This window comes from Talpa occidentalis, unplaced genomic scaffold (genome assembly GCF_014898055.3).
Source record: "Talpa occidentalis isolate TD23 unplaced genomic scaffold, MPIMG_talOcc4v2.1 talOcc4.16, whole genome shotgun sequence".
Lineage (NCBI taxonomy): Eukaryota > Metazoa > Chordata > Mammalia > Eulipotyphla > Talpidae > Talpa > Talpa occidentalis.
The window spans coordinates 86,022,131-86,042,865 of NW_023601653.1; the positions used below are offsets into that span (position 1 = coordinate 86,022,131).

The 20,735-nt window shown below is 55.9% G+C and overlaps 1 protein-coding gene across 1 annotated transcript in view; it reads right to left on the reverse strand.

Moving 5' to 3' along the window:
- Positions 1-4,710, reverse strand: part of LOC119247123 (pancreatic lipase-related protein 3-like) — a 17,693-nt gene extending 12,983 nt beyond the window's left edge. Inside the window, exons 1-2 of the mRNA XM_037513336.1 lie at positions 4,692-4,710; positions 595-648 (exon numbers count right to left, since the gene is read on the reverse strand). Of these exons, the coding sequence (XP_037369233.1) occupies positions 595-648; positions 4,692-4,710 (73 nt within the window). The remainder of the gene's footprint in view (positions 1-594; positions 649-4,691) is intronic.
- Positions 4,711-20,735: the final 16,025 nt, after the last annotated feature.

Consider the following 20,735-nt stretch of genomic DNA (forward strand, 5'->3'; position numbering starts at 1 on the left):
ACCCACATGGCGCAGCAGACCTCTCCTGTCTCCCGCGCTGCTCCCCTCAGCTGTGTATCTCAGTAGATCCACCTGTTCTGCTCCCTACTCTGTCTCTGGTGAATCCTCCTCACCCCCCAAAAAAACCTCAGGCCTGCACCCCAGCTCTTGTATGCATAAATAAATCTTTAAAAAAAGAAAAGCTGAAAAAGTGAGGTACTCCCTCCATTTCCTTTTGAGGACCTCAGCTTGTTTCCAAAGGAGGGACCTGGCAGGGGTTCCTGCGTCAGTCCTCACTGCTCACTGGCTTAATCAATCACAAATTTATCCAGAACTCAAATGGGGAGCACAATCCAACAATCCACTCTTTATTGTTCAACTGGGGGGCTGCACCCATCCTACTGTCTGATGCTTTCTAGGCAGCGAGTGAAGCAGGAAGGTCAGCTTGCACCCTGGTCCAGGAGACAGCTCCGAGACACGGGGACAGCCAGAGGCGGAGGAGACCCCCAGCCCAGAGATGGGGGAGACCCAGCCGGCTGTGAGCTGCCCACGCACAGCACCGAGTACTCAGAGACTTGGAGCAATTGAAGAGTTTCAGCTATTTTCAAATCTCACGGCTGAAGAGCAGGTCCGTGCAGCCGCTCTGCACATCCCGCCGCCCCTGCCACCCTGTAGGGAGAGCGGACAGATTCTACTCTGGGGCGCCCCTGGGAGAGACGGTCTGCACCTCTTTGCTGGAGCTGTTCTTCGGGCAAGCAGACGTAGAGCTCTGAGTTTAGAAGTGGCGAGTAGCTAGCAGATGTTCGCTGATGAAAGTTCATAGCAAATAGCCTCAGTTGAGGAAACAAATCAAGGAAAAAAGGCAGGCCAGGGAAGAGCGCAAACACGCTTCAAGGCAACGCAGGGATGTGCTAGAAACCCGGCTCCCTGTCCTGGAAGGGAAGGGAGCTGGCTCCTGGCTCTGCGCTGCGCCCCCCGGCCCAGCGTGCACAGGCGGCTCAGGACAGGCCGGTTGCTGAAAAATTTCTACTTAATGGAAAATTTCTAGAAATTGTTACTGAGTCATAAAAATGTTCTCATATCTGCTTTTATCTCTTAAGTCATCCAAAGGCCAGATGTTGAGAAACTGGGGTGAAGCCTTTCCTTTTGCTCCCAACAATTGGCAGCCTAGAATACAGTTTAATTAAATAATTGCTTTGGACTATCTTGGGTATAATTAATCACTTAGCTCTGGAGATTGCTGGAAACAACAGTGGACACGAATTTCAAGGTTCAGGGTTTCTGAGATGTAAAAGTTTGATGTTCTCACAGCCCTGCCTGGCCCCAAGCTAGATAAGCGAATGCAATGGAAACGGAATGTCATAAATATTAAGCTGCAAACTTGGAGCTGGAAGTATCTCGGAGCATGGGATGTAAATCTAGCAGATATTGAATGCGGAGTTCTTTTCCCCATGGAGGGGTGGGGGAGATGGAAACAGCTGATACCTTTTTTAGGGGAGATTAGGAGCATGAGGGGACACTGGGCCAGCCGCCACGGGAGGGTGAGGCCAAGGTCCGCGCTTGATTTGGGTGTTGTGAGTGTGGGGCAGAAAAGAAGGGGCGGTCGGGGTGATGCGGACCAGCCCTTACGCCCCCTTCCTAGGACCCAGGCTCTGGGCCATCACGGTTACTGTCCAAGGATCCTCACACAGCTGCTGCTCTGGCCACGTCCCCACGGTCAAGAGCTCACAGATAACGCGATCAGAGCTGGCACCCGATCTGGACCCACGTATCCAAGTCCTGTGCTTTCCAACCCCAAGCTGTCCCGCCTCCTCCCAGTGCTGGTTTGGGGGGATGTGGGCCCCAGAACAGGGACCAGCGAGCGTGATGGAGGCGGGAGTCGAAAGCGAACAGAGATCAACTGCGGCTTTGAAACGGGCAGCCCGACGCTCCAGTGGAAACCCCTCCTGCCATCCCTGTGGCGGAAGTGAGGAGGCAGCTACGGGAATTTGAAGTCGATTTTGTAAGTTTTCAAAGTGAAAACTCAGGCGGCCTGCGCATCCTCAGCATCAGCGTGTGTCCTTTTTAAAATTCATTTTAAATCTCTGAAGCCACGACGTGTCAGGCAAGGTCGGGCCTGCACGTGGTTGTTCTTATTACGATTTTCCTCACTGCTCCCGGGCAAGCGGGTCATGGCACATGCAATTCGCTACCTGTAATAAGCTGGTGATTAGAAAACAGGAATTATCTTGGCTAGTTCTGTGTTCAATTGCTAATTGCATTTTCTCGGAAAGAGACTTTTGGTCCAATATCGTGCTGTCAATCATAAGTTGGAAATGCAGTTGGCATGAAATTTAATTTCAGTCCTTTTTTGGAGTAAAAGTAATATCCCACCTCCTATATGCTCGACACACAGTGATGGCAGCAAAATTAGCTCACACAGAAGCACCGCGAGGCTTATTTTCAATAAGTGATTTCCATGTGAAACACTCCCATGTAATCAAAACAAACAGTCAGGACCCCCTCCTGTGCGTGAGGCGCCGGGCAGCTCCGGGAAGACACGAGGTGACATGTGCATCATTCCCCCGTGGCTACGTGATTCATAGCCAGGGAGGGGAGGCAGGGAACAGAGCTCAGATGCTCCACTATTATACAAACTGTAGGAGCAGTTATGACTAGAGCATCCATGATGATGATAATGATCATAATAGTTGCAGCAACAATTCACTAAGAGACAACCCTGAATCAGGCTTCTCTTTAAAATAACGACTTCGTTGAGAGTTGATTCACATACCATTAAATTAGCCTGCGACGCTGTGGTTTTAGTACTCACTGAGTCGGGCCAACATCAATGCTGTCTACTTCCAGAACACTCTGACTACCCCAAAAGGAACCTGGTACCAGTAGCATTTAGTCCTCGCTCTCCCTGGGCCCCTGAGCCAGGCCCTCCATGTATGACTTTCTCTAACATCTGCCCCAACCCTGACAGCAGGCAGCACGAGCTCATGGTACTAACAGGAGGCTCAGGATAGACTCAAGGCCATGGTTGCAGGCTGAGTCGTGTTCCCCAGAAGGGATGCCCAAGTTCCAGGGCATGGTGCCTGTGAATGTGACCCTTGGGGAAAGGGTTTTTGCAGGACGATTAAGCTGAAGGGTCTCAAGAGGAGATCATCCTGGATTTACGGTGAGCCCGAAACTCAGTGGGGGTGTCCTTAAAAGAGACAGGAGAAGAGGACACAGGGACACAGGATGATGGTCACGTGAAGATCGAGGTGGAAACTGGAGGGGTGCAGCCACAGCCAAGGAACTACAAGAGCACCAAGGGCACCAGGAGCACCAAAAGCACCAAGAGCACCAAGGAGCATCAAGGAGCACCAAGAGAAGAGCACCAAGAGCACCAAGAGGCGTCAAGGAGCACCAAGAACACCAAGGAGCACCAAAAGGCATCAAGGAGCACCAAGAGACATCAAGGAGCACCAGGGGGCACCAAAGAACCCCTGGAAGGCAGGAGAGATGCCCAAAATGGAGTTCCCCTTGTAACAGGGTGGTCCCCAGGAAAGGGGGAGGTTCCCTGCCCCACCCAAGGGAGGGCGGAGCTGAGCAGGAAGAGGAGAAGCTGCAGAAGAGACTGAGGAAGGAAGCAGGATGGAGCCAGGAGACCTGGAGGAGGCGCATGGAGCGGAGAGACACGTGAAGAAACTGCGCTTGTCTTTTGGTCGTGGACTGGGTGACACAGATGTGGGTGAGACCCGTGGGGAGGTGACCATGGCAGCTTTTATCTTGATGTTGATTTTGCTCTTTTCCTTCTGGGCTTGTCCGGTTGTTTGTGACCCTTTTCTGTGGGTCCCCACTGGAAGATGCTTTAGACTCGTGGCAGGCTTTGGGGCCTTGCTCTGGGCCGATCCCATATGGATGGAGTTTTACCCACGAGGGGACGGGTCACTTTGGGTGCTTCATTTAGAAACTAGACTCTTTGCCTTACCTGTATTGTTTCCTAGTTTTATTAAAGTTCCTTCCCATTAAAGTCTCCTATGTTTTGTGTTGATGCGGCGGATGGCAGAACCCATGTAGAATAGGCAGGTTTGCGGGGTTTGGGCTGCCCCTCTCCCTGTCCTATAACACCCTCAGCCTCCAGCCCACAGAGCCCTTGATCACAGACTCCTGGCCTCCAGAACTGTGGGAGAATGGTTTCCTGTGCTTTAAGCTGCCCCGTTGGCGCTTGTCTGTCCCGGCAGCCCAGGACACTGACCCGGCCACATAGCTGGCCCGCAGCGGAGCCGAGGGTCCCCACGTTCACTGGCTCCCAGCCCCTTCCTGTCCCACCCACGCGGGTGGTCAGCCCTCTCCACGGGAGGCCACAGCCAGCTTCCAAAGCGCAGCGCCAGAGCTGCCGTCGGCCCAGTGGTCAGCTCGACATTGACCCAGGGAGGGTCTGGGTGGGGCCGGGGGCAGGAAGGGAGTTTTGGAGGACAGAGAGGAGTTGGAGAGGTGGGGAGCATGGGGGTCAGGTGGGGGGCCTTGCAGGGGCAGCAGTGCAGGCCAGAGAGAAGCCAAAGGGGCACAGAGTGTGCACGGGGCAGGTGAGGACACACGCAGGTGGGCAGTGGGAACCGCCGCAGGAAGGGGGCACTGGGCGTGGGGGACAGTGAGTGAGGGTGAGGTTCTGGGGGCTCCATTCTCTGCCATTCTCTTCGGCTTAGGCCTCGGGTCCCACTGGCGGTCTCGGGGCTCACTGTCCTCCATGCTCTTCATGCCTCGCCCATACCCGCCGCCTTCTCTCCTCCTCCCTCAGCCCTCCCGGGAGACCCCTATCAAATTCCCCTGTTCTGTGGCCGTCACTGCTGGCGGCCGCCCCGCTGGCCTCGTGATGCCGGCTGCTGCAGGGGCAGGGCTGTGCCTTCTGTCTGTGCACCCACCCGAGGGTGCTCCCGGGCAGCCCCCGGTCAGAATGACCTTCTAGGCCAATGTGCAACCTTGAGTTCTGAGTGAGTCGGTCTTCCTTGCGATCCCTGGCCTCAGGGCCCTTGCTCGTACCTGCCGCAGCTCTGTGCACTAGAGAGCGCCATGAAAGGCTGCCACGGCCCTGACGCATGCTGTCGCTGCAGCCCCGCCGTCGCGGGGGCGCCATCACGGCAGTGAGCACCGGAGGGGGTGCTCGGCGCACATTTGGGGATGCAGCGGCACAGCTGTGCGTGGATGAGGCTTCTACTGTGGTCACCGCAGGCCGTGGTGGCCCATGCCGGAGTGAGGATGTGCCCGACCAGCCCTTGGAAACGCCGCCCCCGATGAGCGAGGCGGTGCGGAGGGGAGGGGAGGGTGGAGGCAGGAAGCTCAGGCGGAGGCCAGTGAGGGTGGCCCCAGGGTGGTGTCCAGGGAACGTGAAAGGAGAGACAAAGACAAGGGGTGTGGTCAGGGGAGCGCACGGGTGGGGAGGTGAGTGCATAAGGAGGAGCCCAGAGACCCCCAGGGTCCTCGCTCGGGAGCCTGAAATGGGGGGACCTGGTCAAGAGGTCAGCGTGGGGGGCCAGAAGAGCTGGGATTGGGACATTTCAAATTTTGAGCAAGTGAAGAGACTGGGGAGGGTTGCAAGGCTTGGCCTTGTGAGTCCCTCAGGGTGGAGGTCAGTGGAAGGTTGAAGGGGGCACAGACGGGCGCTGAACCCAGCAGCAGCTCCCCCGACGGGTGTTTACACAGGAAGCCCACGTGACCACCCGCCTGGGAGGAAGCTGCACGGAGCAGGGAGCAAGGTGGAGCCCCGCCAGACAGAGGCTGCGGACCAGAGGTCACAGAGCAGACATCAAGGTCAAGTTTTCATTAAGGTTTTACCTCCACTCCCAGCTAATATCATATCTTCCTTAATATGATCACACACTTTAAGGATTTTTTTTTTAGCACTTAAACTGGCTGGGATTAGGCTTCATTGACCCCGTGATGGCTTGGGGAGAGCACATCATCCCACCCAATGCTCTGCTGGCCACACGCAGGCTCCAGGCAGTGCCAAGTGGGCACAGGGCCTGCCTGCTGGGGCTCGGGGTCCAGCGGACAGCAACGCGGCAAGGGCATCGCCTTGTGCCGACTTTCCTGTCTCTAGACCTCTGTGCTGGGGCCATTTAAGGTGAGCTGAGATCAGGAAAAGCTAAACCACCTGGGTCAGCAAGGACCGGGGTCGCTGGAGGTGCAGGAACAGGCTCACTCCGGGCGCCCACTGCCCGTCTTCTCTCCCTTCTAAGACGCTTTTCTCTGGTACTTTCTCAGCTGAGATTTCTGGTTGGATTTCTTCAGCTGGGTCAATCAAAATTGTTAAGATGTAAATAATGAAAGTGCATCCACGCTGGCCTTTTTGCTTTTTAAACATGGTTGCGTTTGCCCTGATGGCTAAATTGGGGATGATTATGTTCATTATTTCTGATTCCACGGACCACAGCACTGATCAATTCTGCCCTTGGAGAAATAAGTGGACTGACTGTTTTCTATTGTGTGGGAGGGAGAAATGTCAAGGCAGCTTGTGTTATGGTTGTTTCCACGATCTAAGACCCGGTGCAGTAAACTTCATCACACAGCTAAAATCAATGCACGGCTTTGGAATGATAATGTGTAGCTTCTTCAGGTACCGAACAGCCTCCCGTCTGCACAGTTTTATTTAATGGACTCTAAAAGGCCAGTGCTGAGAGTCCAGGGAATGTGCCAGAATGTCCCCCAACCTGAAGGTCCTACAAGAGGGGAGCTGGGAGCTGAGGCAGGGGTGATGGTCAAGGGTGAACGGGGCGAGGATGCGCCCCCAGACACCCCGGGATGCCCACGTGCAGGGGTGACACACGAAGCAATGGAGGGTGCAGATGTAACAGAGAGGAACCTGGCACTGATGAGGTGCTACGGGGGGCTGTGCATCTTGGGGAGACCCTGATGGGAGACAAAACTAACTTAGGGCCTGACCTTTGCATCTGACCTGGTACCCTCCGCAGGAGCAGACTCCACAGTGGCCCTGGTGGTTACGACCTGGTTTCCCCCTCAGACTCCACTCCCTCCATCAGAGAACCTGTTTGCTACGAACCCCTCTGCCTGCTGGGGCCGGGAGCTTGTCTTCCCCTCAAGCTTTCAAATGAGAGAGACAGTTTGGGTCCCTCAGAGCTTCTCCTGCCTGCTGTTGGGCCCCGCCTTTCCAAGTGGCTCGCGCCTCCTCTGATTTCTCGGCACGGCTGGGCTGGGATGAACGCTTCCCTACGGCTCCTGCGCTTTCCCGTGGTTCCTAGATTTTAAAGTTTTAACATAATTTTAATCCCGACTTTCTTTCTCAAAATCTACTCAGCTTGGAGCCACCCTCGTGCATTCCCCCTTTATTTCCAGGCTCAATCGATTCCTCTGCCAGCGAGCAGTTGATGGAGCCCAGCCTTCCTCCGCTCTGGTTGTCTGCTCATAAGATCATAAAGTTGACGCCATAACCTGAGAGTGTCCCTGCGGATACGTGGTCTCCTGCCTTCCTGACAGCAGCACAGAGCTGGGAAGTCAACATTCTCAGGAGCAGCATCCTGTTCTGGGGGCGGTTCCCACCGGCTTGGTGGTCGACACCGCACGGCACCACTCAGCTTCCCGAGTCCCAGCCACAGCGTTTCACTGCCACGGCACCAAGAGCCTGCACGCCAGGCCCTGGGAGGGGGCCGCTCCCCGGTGCCGGAGACGAGAGGCGGCTGGGGTACGCGTGGGAGAGCCGTATGTGCACACACTCGGGAAAGTGGGCGTCCAGCTCTCCACTCGGGGAGACAGGCAGGTCAGGGGACAGAGCAGGCTGGGGTGTAGGTGCTGTGGCCCGAGTACTTTGACAGCAGATGCCCCCCTGCCTGGACTGTTTGCTGCATGGGAGTGAGAAGAAAACTGGGGGCCACACCCCATCTGTTGTCCCCTGAGCGGGCTGGGAGCGGGGCTGGGAGCAGAGACTCGTCATCATGAACATGCTGGTTGATCCCAGGGGCACGGACTCAACAGGTCAGACCCGTCGGGCCTTGGGGAGACGCGAGGAAACAGACCCCTCGACCTCTGACGGTGGGGGCAGAAACGAGGTGGGTGCGCGGGGAGCAGAGAGGCAGGCATTGGTGGAAGGCCGGAGGACTCATGCAGCCTGACCCGCACCTCGTCTAGACCCTGGCCCCTGCCTGGCACACCACGTAGCCGGGCAACGTCAGAGTCACACTTGGGTGTGGCCGGGCGGCCAGAGCAAAGCAGGCCTGGAGGGCGCCGGCTGTGAGCTCACCCACTTGCTCACAGATCGCGCCGGCGGAAAGGCTGAGGGAGGCTGGTGTTCTGGGAGCACACGCGCCCCGGCGGCTGCTGTGGTTTGGAGGGAGATGCCAGAGGGAGGATGGACTGGCTGGACTGGCTGCAGGCCGCTGTGGCCTGCTTTGTGCCAGGGCGGGGACCACGCCTGGCCCCCCGGTCCCATACCCACACACCCCCATGAGTGCTAAGTTGGCCCCTTGACCTTGTCTCCTAGAGGCCCTTTCAGTGCTTGCCAAGCCAGAGTCTAGTGTTAAATGTCAACATCGAGGGCCTAGAGCTGTCCCGGGAACAGCAGAGCATCACAGTGACATCGATGAAACAGTCTCCAGCAGCCCAGCACAGTGGCACCGCTAGAGGCGCAGGCGAGCTAGTGGGCAGCTGTGCTCTGGGCAGCATCCCTGCAGGCCCGCCCCGTCTCTCCCGGGAGCGGAGGCCCTGGGCTTCAGCCTCCCGGTCACTTACCTGAGGCCAGAACACGCGCTGAGGCTGACCATGGAACCCACGTGTCCTTGCACACTCCCGTGGTAGTAACAGTGACCCTGGAAGGGAGAGATTCAGTTCAGTCAGGTCTTCAGGACGTCCCGCAGTAAGCCAGGCCCTGGATCCGACCATCTGTATTTTTAGCTCAGAATTCCCTTTGGCATGAACTATTGGACCTGGAGTCTATATTCAAAGCCAAGCCCACCGTGCGCCTGCAGGAATATCTGGTCTACTTAGAGGTCATCAGGAGGGTTCAGAAGGCACCCCGGTTCCCTCCTGCCCCTGACACCTCTGAGCCCTGCGGGTGCAGAAGGTTCCGCTTGACCCAGCAGCACAAGCCCGTCGCTGTGGCCATCTTACCCTGAGGAGCCGCTCAGGGTGTTTAAGCTGGGAAATGTCAGAAAATGGGCTTAAATCTATGGCTATGAAAGCAAGTGAGGAGGAGGGAGTGCGAGGAGAGCCGGAGGCATCTCTGCGAATGGTCCAACCGAGAGCCAAAAGCCCACGGAGCAGGAAAGAAAAATAGGAAGATTTTCTCGTCCAGGACAGAATCCTGCGCCATGCCGCCCACCGCCTGTCTCTGCGACAATGTCACTGTTTGCAAAAGGAAGCCGCGGCGTGTCCGTGGTCAAGACAGAGACCTACCTGGAATCAAGGGTAATTTTATCATTGAACACGGCTACGCAGCAGCCCCAATTAAGTGGCTGAACGGCAAGAAATGACCAAGCACACACAGCTGTCCTCGGTCAAGGCCACCGAGTGCCCGCCGTGAGGGTCTGGCAGGAAGGTCAGGGTGCTCGGCTCCCCCGGCCTGCCTGCTGTGCCCGTCTCAGCATAGGGTGCCTTCGCTCACAACCACAATAACCCACGTTCCCCACGGTTCAGGGTCCAGCTGTCCCACAGCGAAGACAACACGTCTTAGCAAAGACCACCTTTGCTTGGCCAGCCAGCAGGCCCAGACAGGAGCGCGTGGCCACGGAAATGTGACAGCCCCTGAGCAGGCAGCAGAGGGCAAATTTCCAGGATCATCACAAAGGGAACAAGGGAGGGAGCTGGAGGCAGAGTGGGAAATTTGCTATTTTGCTTGGCTTTTTCTTATTGACTGTAGAAGCTCTTTATATAGTCAGGCTATTAGCACTTTGTCTGTTACTATATGAGACATGCTTGATGCTTGAACTTTACAAAGACTGAGGTGTAACTGACATACAACATTCCTCTCACGTGCACAAGCTAACGCTTCACATTTGCACACACTGCAGTGAAATGTGCAACGCAGGTGACAGGTTATAGCCCCAGGGGGTGCGTTACTACTCCTCAGCTTGTTTAGTTTGTAACTGGGAGCTTGTACCTCTTGATCCCCATCACCCACCCCCAAAGTTCCATCCCCCGGTGACCACAAATCTGCTTCCTGCCTTGGTGATTTTAGTTTAGTTTATTTTGATTTTCATACTCCATAGATCAGTGAAATCATACCATACTTCCCTCTCTGAGTTATTCACTGAGCATAATTCCCTCAAGATCCACCCAAGTGGCAAGATTGCCTTCTGTTCTTAAGGCTGAGTAATATCCCCGCCTCTCACTATCTCCTCTCTAATTCCAAGACATTTCATCACGACAAAGAGACTCCTACCCGTGCTATCCCTTCCCATAGCGCCTCTCACACACACTCATCTTCCTGTGCCCAGATCTGCCTTTTAAAAAAAAAGATTTATTTTATTTATATATGCACACATGAACTGGGGTACAGGCCAGATGCGAGGGGGTGAGAGGATTCACTAGAGACAGAGTGGGGAGCAGAACAGGCAGATCTGCTGAAATCCACTGCTGAGGGGAGCAGCGGGGAGACAGGAGAGGTCTGCTGCGCCGTGTGGTTCAGCTCCCTGGTCAGGGATCGAACTCAGGATGCCATGACAGGTGATAGCTTGATGGTGCTGAGACTTTAACCCCTGAGCCACCAGGGAGGTCCCAGACTTGCCTCTTGTATGCACTTCACGTAAGGGGCACCCTACGCCGTGACATCATTACTGTGCTGTAGCCCACGGCCGGCTGCAGCGGGCATCGAAGCTTCATTTCTTTTTACCAGGGACTGTCACCCCATCGCACGCATGTATCGAGTTCTGACACAGCCTTTCATGGGCGCATGGGCTGGGGTGTCTCCACTTTGTGGCTGTCAGGGGCAAGGCTGCCGTGAGCACCTCTGCTCGAGCTTCCCCGAGGACACATGTTTGCAGTTCTCCTGGGCATTCGCTGTGAGGAGGTCCCCGAGCACATGCCTGCAAGTGAAATTGCTGGGTCACATGTTTTAAGTCTGAGTTACTGCCAAACTGTTTTCCCAAGCAGCCGATCTATTTTATATCCCCAGTGTAGGGGAAGGACGGGCGAGGCTCGACTTCCCGACTGCCTGGCCGGCGCCGGCTGCATCCGCGCTGGTGCTGTCCCCGGCCCGCGCCGCCAAGGGGCACCTCGCCGTGGCTCGGTCGCCTCTGTCCTGGCGAGGGGTGCTGAGCATCACAGTCGGGGCATCTTCTTTGGAGGGATGTCTATGCAACTTTTGGCCTCATCTTAAAATGGGCTATTTGCTTCGTGTGGTGGAGTTGGGAGAGTTCTTTATATATTCTGGAGTCGAAGCCCTGAGCTGATCCCTGACTTGACGGTATTTTCTCCCATTCGGCGCGTGGTCTTGCATTTTCCCGATCACGTATTTTAAAGCATAAAAGCTGATTATTCTGACTAAGCCCAAGCGACCTATTTTTCCTGCCCTTGCTTGTGCTCTAAGTGCCTTCTCTGGGAGACCCTGACTCACCCCAGGGTGATGATGCCTCCTCTCTGTGCTCCCTCGTGAGCGCTGCATCGCTTTGCTCCTCGCACGTAGATGGTTGATCTCTCTCGGCTGCTGGTGTATGTGGCTCGCAGCAGGGCCCACATCACTCTTTGGTGTGAGGGCATCGGCTTCCTGGACGACCACCTGTGTCCCCCGTTTACCTGGGCATCTTTCTCGGGAGCAGGTGACCTTTGGTGTTCTTCTTTTCAAAAGCTTCTAGGACTTTTTTGCCTAGTTCTTCTCTCAGGTAAATTTTAGAATCAAATTTCAAGCTCTGTAAGCACCCGTGGCCACATGGCCCACACCAACAATCAGGAAGCTTCGTCGTGACGGGAAAGAGGCGTCCCGGCGGCCGGGCACAGGCAGCCTCTCCCTCCACACGGCGCTTTGTTTTCCTGGTCTCGCTTCCGGTTTATCTTTCATGCATTTATCAGAGGGCCTGGGCATTGCATAATTTGCTGATACTATGACTAGGATCCTTTTCTCTAATGTCCCACACGCGCTTCCTTCGCGTGCCAAGCCACACTTTCGCTCTTTTAAGTCCGTCCGTAGAGGCCTCTTGCTGGTCCCTCTCATCAGCTTCATAGTTTGCAGCCTGTTCGGGGTTTCATATCGATTATGTCACTGGAAGCAATGAAACTTTTGTTCCCTACACGACACTGAAGAGGGGGCTCTCTGCATGTCGGGGGCAAAGGCAGAGGGAGAGCCGCAGGAGTGGGCAAAGCTGGGGCAGGGACGCTCATGCCAGCTTGACTCTCTAGCTTCCCTGTGAAGTACTTTCTGGAAGGCTCCGTGTCCCTCTCCAGGCAATGCAGGCATTTGGGGGAAGGCTTTCGGAGCTCCCTGAGCAGGAGAGGACTGTGTACCTGGGTGTTAGGCCCAGGCTCCGGGGGCCTGGTGCACTTGGGGTGTTTCCAGGCTTGAGCTGAAGAAGACTCGGAAAGTGGAAGGACAGAGGCTAATGCTAGGCTCGGGCCACCTGGGGGAACCAGAACTGCTGGTTCTGACTGCGACACATGTCTGAGGGGCCCGTTTATTAGAGAAATTGTTTCATTTTCGAGAAATGTGAAATGTTGCTATAGGCAGCTCAGTATTGGTTAAAAAAGGAAAAACCAAATGGTGACAATAATTGTAATTACTGGCCTCTGAAATCTGAAACTCATTTATACTCAGCTCCAATTTGTTTTCTTAATAGATTATTTATCAAATGTAGTTTCAATTAAATATCCAGAAATATAAGCTCATTAAAGCATGCGCTGCAAACAAATTAGTGTAAAATTAGTTTCCAGTTCAACAGTTTGGTTGAAGGAGGGCTTAGAAGAGGTAGTTTCAGCTCTCACAGACTGTTTTCGAAGTGAACAGTCCTACCTCCTCAGTCCTTGCCGGGATTAACTTATTTCAGGACTCGGGGCTGCGCCGGCTTGGCCGTGGGAGGTCCGCAGAGAAGCCCACCGCGCACTGGACTCCATCCTCAGTCACCAAGCAGTGTCATCCCACCTTTCAGATCCTCTGGGACAGTCACAATTTCATGAAGTTTTTTTTTTTAAGGATTTATTTTATTTATGGGTGCATACAAGAACTGGGGTACAGACCAGAGGTGGGGGGAGGTGAGAGGACTCACCAGAGACAGAGTGGGGAGCAGAGGCAGGCAGATCCACTAAAAAATACTGCTGAGGGGAGCAGCAGGGAGACAGGGGATGTTCTGCTGCACCATGTGGGCAGCTCCCTGGGCAGGGATCGAACTCAGGTTGCAGTGGCTGCCAATAGCTTGATAGCACTGAGACTTAACCCCTGCGCCACCAGAGAGGCCCAGGTTTTTTCTTTTTAAGAAAATATAATTCACTAAATGTGGATGTGATGTCGTTTTGATAATGCATCTTAGAGATAAATGCACATCTAGGAAGACGGAGGATGTGCTCTTCTCGTGAATGTGACATCTGTGGCGGGGGGTTTGGTCTTGGGTCAGCAGTGGCCCCTCAGGGGAGTCTGCTGGTGAGCCTGTGCCTCACATGCAGGGTCAGGGGGCGCCCCCATGCAGTGGTGCCGAGAGGCAGGTGGCCCCGGGCTGCGGCTCCACCAACTCTGGCCTGCTGGGTCTAGGTGTGGATGAGCCACAGGCAGCCACACCTCACGCCTGAGAAAGAGGCCTTGCGTCCCAGGTCCATCGGGTCTGCTGATAACCACAGCCTTCGAGAACTTTCCCTTTCTGATTACCTCTGAGTGCAAGCCCCGCCCGGTCTGTGTCCTGCCCTGGCCGCGCAGGGGCTGCTGAATAAGACATTGTCCTATTAGCGCCGCCGCCGCGCCCGGTTCTGCTGACCCCAGACATTCTATTTCTACCAAGAAAACACAACGTAGAAATTAGTCCCAAACACACTTAACCACAAAATTACATCTTTTCCTTTGCAAAACCTCTAACCATGTATTTATAGACTTATTACTTAACCTAATACATTTCCCCATTCTGGTAAAATAAAATTTCCTTCTGTTTAATACTATCAATCAAATATAATGGTGGGTAAGAGGAAGATGGAATAAGAACTCTTGAACTTGAAAATAGTGGCCCTCCGCGGGAAGTCAAAGTGGAATTTTGTTACTCAGCTCTCGCTGGAATAAAAAGAAAGGAATTTCACGTGCTAAATTGCTGACAAAAATGGTCTGACCTTGTGACAGGAAAGGACTGCCAGAGGAGGTCTGAGGGCAACATGCGGCGGGAGTTCTCTCCCCTGTGCCTTCACCTTGGGGACTCCACAGCAAGCCCCTGCCCCCCGCAATGCACGCCCGCCCCCACGGACACAGGCCACGCAACCTGCGTTTAGTGCTCAAGTCACACGACCCTCTCGTCAGGCCAGCCTTCCTCTTTCAGCCCCTGCCCTGCCCGGACGTGGACACCGAGGCCCCGATGGGGTGGGCAGCCAAGTCCCGGAGTTGGTTGGTGGCAGAGCAGGGACTGCAGTCCAGGTCTCCAGACCCCCGTGCAGGCGGCCGCCCTCCATCTCTGGCGGTGAGTCCTCTTTTGGAAATCTTTGGAAACCTTAAGTCCACACTTGGATGGAATGCTCTCTCAAGTACAGCAGACCCCACTACAGGGTCACCCAGAGAACCGCAGGAGAGTGATGTCATTTCCAAAACGCAAAGCGACCTGACGACAGGAGGGGTGGGCGGGCGCCTGAGTGTGTGCGGTCCGTGTGGATGTGTGTGTGTGAGTGCATGAGCTGGTGACCCGCATTTCAGCATGACCATGGGCTGACCTTTGTTCCCTTGAAGGGCACGACAGGCCTCTACACGTCACGTGATGGCTGAAGACTAAAGCAAGGTGGCAGTGCGTTAGAATGGGGAAGAAATGACTTTGCTGTCCTGAGTGTCTCTGTGGCCACGCCACGTTATGCTTATCCCTGAGCAAGTGCAGGACGGGACTGTTGAGAACATCTCAGCTCACCCCCAGGCGATCTGAGGTCCCAGCTCTAACGAGAGCTCCTAGTGCTAACCACGTCTGGTGAAAGGGCGAGAAAGGATCAACCTCAGGGGCCACGTGCGCTGCAGGCGGCGTGGAATTCAGGGGCCCCCCCCTGCACCTCGGACCTGTCGACGGCCTGTCTGCTTACCCGGAGCACTGGACTGGGCCAGGAGTCGTGGGGTCTGAGACCTCAGTGTTCAATCTGTCTAATGGGATTCACACATATTGCTCAGGGCTCAAGGGACTGAATCAACATCCCAGGAGGAAGCAGCGTGAACAGCAAGTACTGTCACTCGTCTGGGTGAGGGTCCGTGTGTGTTAAGCCCACTAGACTATAAGCTGCATTTTCCACCTGCCTGTTTCTCCTGCAGGGAACTGGGTGCATTTCAGTGGGATGAACGCATGTGTGTGGGAGAAACAGCCCCACTCAGGAGGAGGGAGTGCGACTTTCTGACACTTCCTCTCTGGGTCCTAACCCCCGCTCCTGATCTTCTAGGAAGTCGTGTGGGACTTTGTGCAGGTCCTGAAAATGAACGGGAGGCGCGGCGGGGCTGGAGCTGGCTGCTGTTTCACGGGGACACTCACGCTTCACAGCTGAGTCCCAGCAAGACCCCTCCTTCGCGCCCAAAGCCCACCGCGTCTCCTAGTCTCAGCTCTCTGAGGCACTGCAAGGGGGACAGACGGGAGGGGTGGTGGGGGTTGTGGGGAACGGATCATCACAACAGCAAGGCCTGCAGCTGGCCCTCGTTCTAAGGGCCCGACAGTGTGCCGCAGGCTCAGGGTCCGTCTGTCTCAAGTTCAATTCACGGCTGGGAAAGGACTTGTGGGGTTTGGACCTGGACAGCCTGCTTGCCGGCTGAGGGCCACCTCTGCTGGTCAAGACACAGGCCCAGCCCAGACCCTTCCCAACCACTTTAGAGAAGGCAGTTCCTGGGGACTCATCTGGCATCCGTGTGGATCTGCCTCTTCCTCTATCTGGCTCCCAAAGTGTCTTTGTCACTGGCATGTCACTCATCTGCTGTCGGGCTGTAGGTCCTGGGGGGGGGGGGCGGGGCTCTTCCTCCTGTCTGCATGCTGTCACCAAGTGCTGGGCCTTTATGGGTCTCTGTTCAGTTGGGCCTCACAGCCATGCAGGGAGTGAGCTCCCAGGACTCGTGGGGTCTGACCCCTCCACAGGACATGGGCAGCAGACACCCTTGCTCTCCCTGGGGATGGCTTTGTCCAGGAATCCCCTAGGCCACCTCAACACAGCTTCATAGACTGACTCTACTACAGCGGCCCCTGGCCAGGGATGCAGAGCAGAGACACTCAGCGTCTGTTCCAAGTGAGTCAGAGGCCGTGCATAGCGCGGCTGGAAGCTCAGTCCTGGAGTCGGGCTCTGTGGGTTTGAATCATGATTAGCTGTGGCTTGGTCTAGTTGCCCAATCCCTCTGCCTCAGATTGCCCATCTGGGTGTAAAAGGAGCAAACATTACTGCAGTGCATAAAAGTGCTTCACACAGTCCATGCACGTGGCTGATGGTCACTCCATGGCAGCGTACCGGGCGCCGAGGACGTGCTATTGAGCTTATGTGTGTGTGCGTGCGTGAGTGCACCAGGAGAGGCAGGGCCTCACTAAGCACAAAGTCAACACCCGGACCAGGGCCTGGTTGGGGGTGCTGGGGGGCTTCACGATGAACTGGGAAGACCAGAATACAGGAGCAACAGGAAATGGCATGCATAGAAGGATGTTCTAGAAGGATCACTCAGGAAGGCATGGGGGTGGACAGAACCTCGGCGAGACTGGATGTGGGGAAACAGGCAGATGATGATCACACGCTCCAGCTGAGAGCAGGGACTTGATGGGGTGCGGCAGGGGTAGAGCATCAGGCCAGGAGACCAGACACGTGGGAGTGACCTGGGCGATGAGGGTGTTGGTGCCCCAGGCAGAGAGAGAGAGAGATTGAGGGAGACAGACAGAGACACAGAGAGAGAGAGGGGCAGGCCTGAAAGAGCTGATGAATTCCATGTGTGCAAGAGAGCACTGGGATGGCAGGGAATTAAATCATTTTAATTTATTATTTTAATATGAAGACTATGGTAAAAGCCTTGCTCAAGCCCGCACACTCGAGACGGGCGTCTCTGAGGTCCGCCCACCTCCTGTGCTTTGCAGATGCTCTAGCTGTGCTGGGCCGTGGCGGACCCCTGACATCCATCTGCCCCAGAGGGTCAGCCAAGTCCCTGGTGGAAGATGCTACGCCTCTGGAATAGGAAGCAGTTGCCATGGAAACAGAGGGAGGTCACCCAAACCATACTTTTGACCAGTTATTGGATTCCGGACCTGCTGATGCCTCCCTTTCAACATCTCTCAGAGCAACGGTCTTTGTAAATCTTTCCAGGGAGAAACACACACGGTCGGGGGCCCTTTGTGGGTGCCGCGCACGTGTCCAGGGCCGGAGAGCTTTCCCTCCCCACCTCGGGTCCCTGACCTTGGCAGCCACCCTCTCCCCCCCCCCCGCCCCCCGCTGTGGGCTCTGCCCCAGGAGCGGCCGCCGACATCCCCGTCCCGCTGTGGTTCCCTGGGTGCCCGCTTGGCTGAGCCGCCCGGGTCTTCCAAGACCCCTCCCTCGTCATGACCCCCTTGGTTGATACCCCTTTTGACCAGCTCCCCAATTCCTCCATGACGACCAAATTCATTGCCAGGACTCTCAAGCACTACACCCCCAGCGTTGTCAACTTGCAAATGCCCCTCCCAGGAGGACTCGGCCTCGGCCTTGGCCTGCAGTGTGCGGCCCTTGCTGCCCCGGGCTCGGCCTCCTTGCCCTTCAGATCTGGGTTCCCATGTTCCTCCTCCAGGAAGCCTCCCTGGCCCTCAGCGGGGTCTGGCCCCTGGGCCTTTCCTTCTGTGTACTTGGCACAGACTCTCCCTAGGTTTGTGATTCTTGGAACACGTCTGTCTCCTTGGCTGGCCTGCGGGGGCCCGCCTGCTGCTGCCCAGGCGCCGTGGGGCCTGGCGCTTGTGGGCCTGGCGTGCCACACGGGGGAGGCATTTCTACCCGCACGGCAGCGCTTTCGGGAGCCTCTCCCCTCTGGCCATGCCCCGACTGTCTCTGGGGATGTGGCGAGCTCAGTGTCAACGGGCACGGCCGCCCACCAGCCTGGTCAGTCGTGGCCGGACGTGGCAGCCGGCAAAGGGTAAAGCACAAGCATTTCCTCTGGCCTGGACGGCAGAAGGAACAGGGCAGGCCGTCAGTTCCCAAGGTACAAGCAGCCACCCCCGGGCGGGCCGGCCAGCCCGTTCACGCTGAGTGCAGAGAGCCGGAATGAAAAAAAGGAGCAGGCACGGCAGCCAAAACGCGGTTCTTATCTTATATATAATTTCACATTTAGGAGAAGGCTCTGTGTGCTGACTTGGGGGCTAAGGAGATGACTCAGCACATTTCTTGTTGTTTTCCAGCCTGATTCAATAACACCCCCGCTCCCAGCTGCCTCCTCCCTGGGAAGACAGCGCTGGCCTTGAACCCTGGGAGGGGGTTTGCGGGAAGAAGCAGCTGTTGAGGGCTGTGGGGTCTGCAGTGAACAGGGGCTCATGCCGGTCTCTGCAGTAACGTGGCTGACGGCACAAAGATTTCTGAGAAAAGGCGTTGCTTTTCTTCACTAAAAGCAAGAGGGCAGGTTGTTCTCAGAGGCCTGGGGCGCCAAGGAGCCTGGCCTTTGACAGAAGAAAGATGCAGAGTCAGACAGGGATCAAAACACAGCATCAGCTGAATTATCTCCCGAAAGGGGCTTCTGGTACACTCTATTAGGGACACAATTTAGGCCTGGGTGGAACTGAGCCTCTTGGGGGGGTTCCCCCCAGGCCCCTTGTTTGGGCCAGGGTCCCCCTGGAGGAGGCCGAGGCTGCAGAATGCCCTGGTTGGAATCCCCCGTGGAGGCTGTGAGCCAGGTTCACTGGCATCCCGAGGACAGCAAGCCATCCTCCCTCGTCCCCAGTGACCCGGGGCACGGCAGTGGGCTGCCTGGCCCTCATCCCCCTATCTATGGTTTCCATGAAGGGGCAGGAAGGGGATGGGGCAGGAGCTGTCTCTGCCCTGTCCCCTCAAGGGGGAGTGAGGAGACAACAGAGAACGAGACCCTGGTCCCCAATGCCCGCGCACGGGGAGCAGAGCCTGCAGAGCTCTCCCTCCACACACACACGACGGACGCCTGCGCCCTTCCATCTGCCGGCCCAGACAGCCCTGGCAGCAGCTGATGCCCCCTGATCTAGCCCTCTGCTTCTTCTCTCCTACCACGTTTGTCCTCCCAAGTGAGACACGAGAACAAGAGCCCAAGAACAGGAACATCAGTAAGTGAGCGTGAGACAGAAAACACGGGCAGCGCGTCCTGGCGGGTGTGGCCCGCTGCCCACGCCGTCCACCGTCAGGGGCTCGGGGGTGGGGGTCCAGCAGACCGGCACGGAATTTCTGGATCTCTCATCTCCGTTTCCACTTGGAACAACAGTTCACACTGTGAGGACAGCCCTGCGCTAACCCTGCAAACACGCCTCACATGAGATCATCTGAGGGAAGCAAAGGGGGGACAGAAAGTCAAGTTGCAGTTCTGGCCCCAGCAGTGACTTAACTCTGGGCTTGACTGTCAGAGACTCAGATCTGGTCTCCATCTTCTGCCTGTGCCCGGCTTCACAGGCCTACTGCGCCCCAACACCCCCCACTGCCGCCTTACCGGGCTGTCCTGCTGCAAACTCATCAGGGGCCACCTACGCCATTGTCTCCTCTGCTTCCAGAACCAGTGACTGCCCCTTTGTGGCACCAGCGAGATGCAAGTGGCCCCTGGGAGCTGTGCCGACACCTCCCTCACCCCCTTAGGAGACCCGGAATCCTGCCAGGCCCAGGTCTGCTCCTTAGGCAGAGCTGGCACCTACTCGCGCGGACCCCAACACGGCTCCAGCCTGCTGCCTGCCACGTCCCTGAGCAGCATCTGCCTCCAGAGAGTGTGACCACTTCCTATGGCTCTGACCTTCAATAAGACCATGTTTTCTCCATTCGGCACATTTAAAGATCAGGGTCGAGTATCACCTGTGAGCGGCTCCCTGGGTTCTGTGCACACCTGTTACGGCACCAATTGGAGTAAAACCTAATTATCTCTAAATTCTTAAACGCCTTTGCTCTAGTAGAATTTCTGTGCTGGGGAATAGGTGTCACTTGCCTGTAGGCTCAGCCTGGCAGCACCTGGCTCTGGAAGGCGACGGTGTTTGCTGACATAGCGGCGGAAATGCTAACGCGTCACAAAATCCTATCAAGCACGCCACTTAAAAATACGCGAAGACCAGATGGTGAGTGAGTGGATGTGTTCTCAGTGTGCATTCCCCGAAATGCGGCGAGGGCCATGAAGCAGCTTCTGAGAGTCCAGGGTTTCTCGGTGCTCTTGAGGCCCTAAGGGACCAGTGCACCCCTGGGCTCCCCCGGGGCTCCACGCGGGCCCACGCAGATGCAACTGCGGGGACAAGATCAATGATGAAACTTTCCCGTGGAAGATATGAACAGGTGGAATTGGGTTAGTGGAAACCCCAGTCAGTGTTGAATTATCTTTGATTTTCTCAGCGAAGTGCCACTTGGACATTAAGTATTTTTTAAATTACGTGCTAGATGCGATTTGTGAATATTTAGGATTTGCATCACTACGTCAGCCATTGAAACTAGCCCAGACATTCACTCTGTGCTCTCTTCCTGATTCTGGTGGTTTCTCTCTCTCCCTTAACATTTTCTCACAT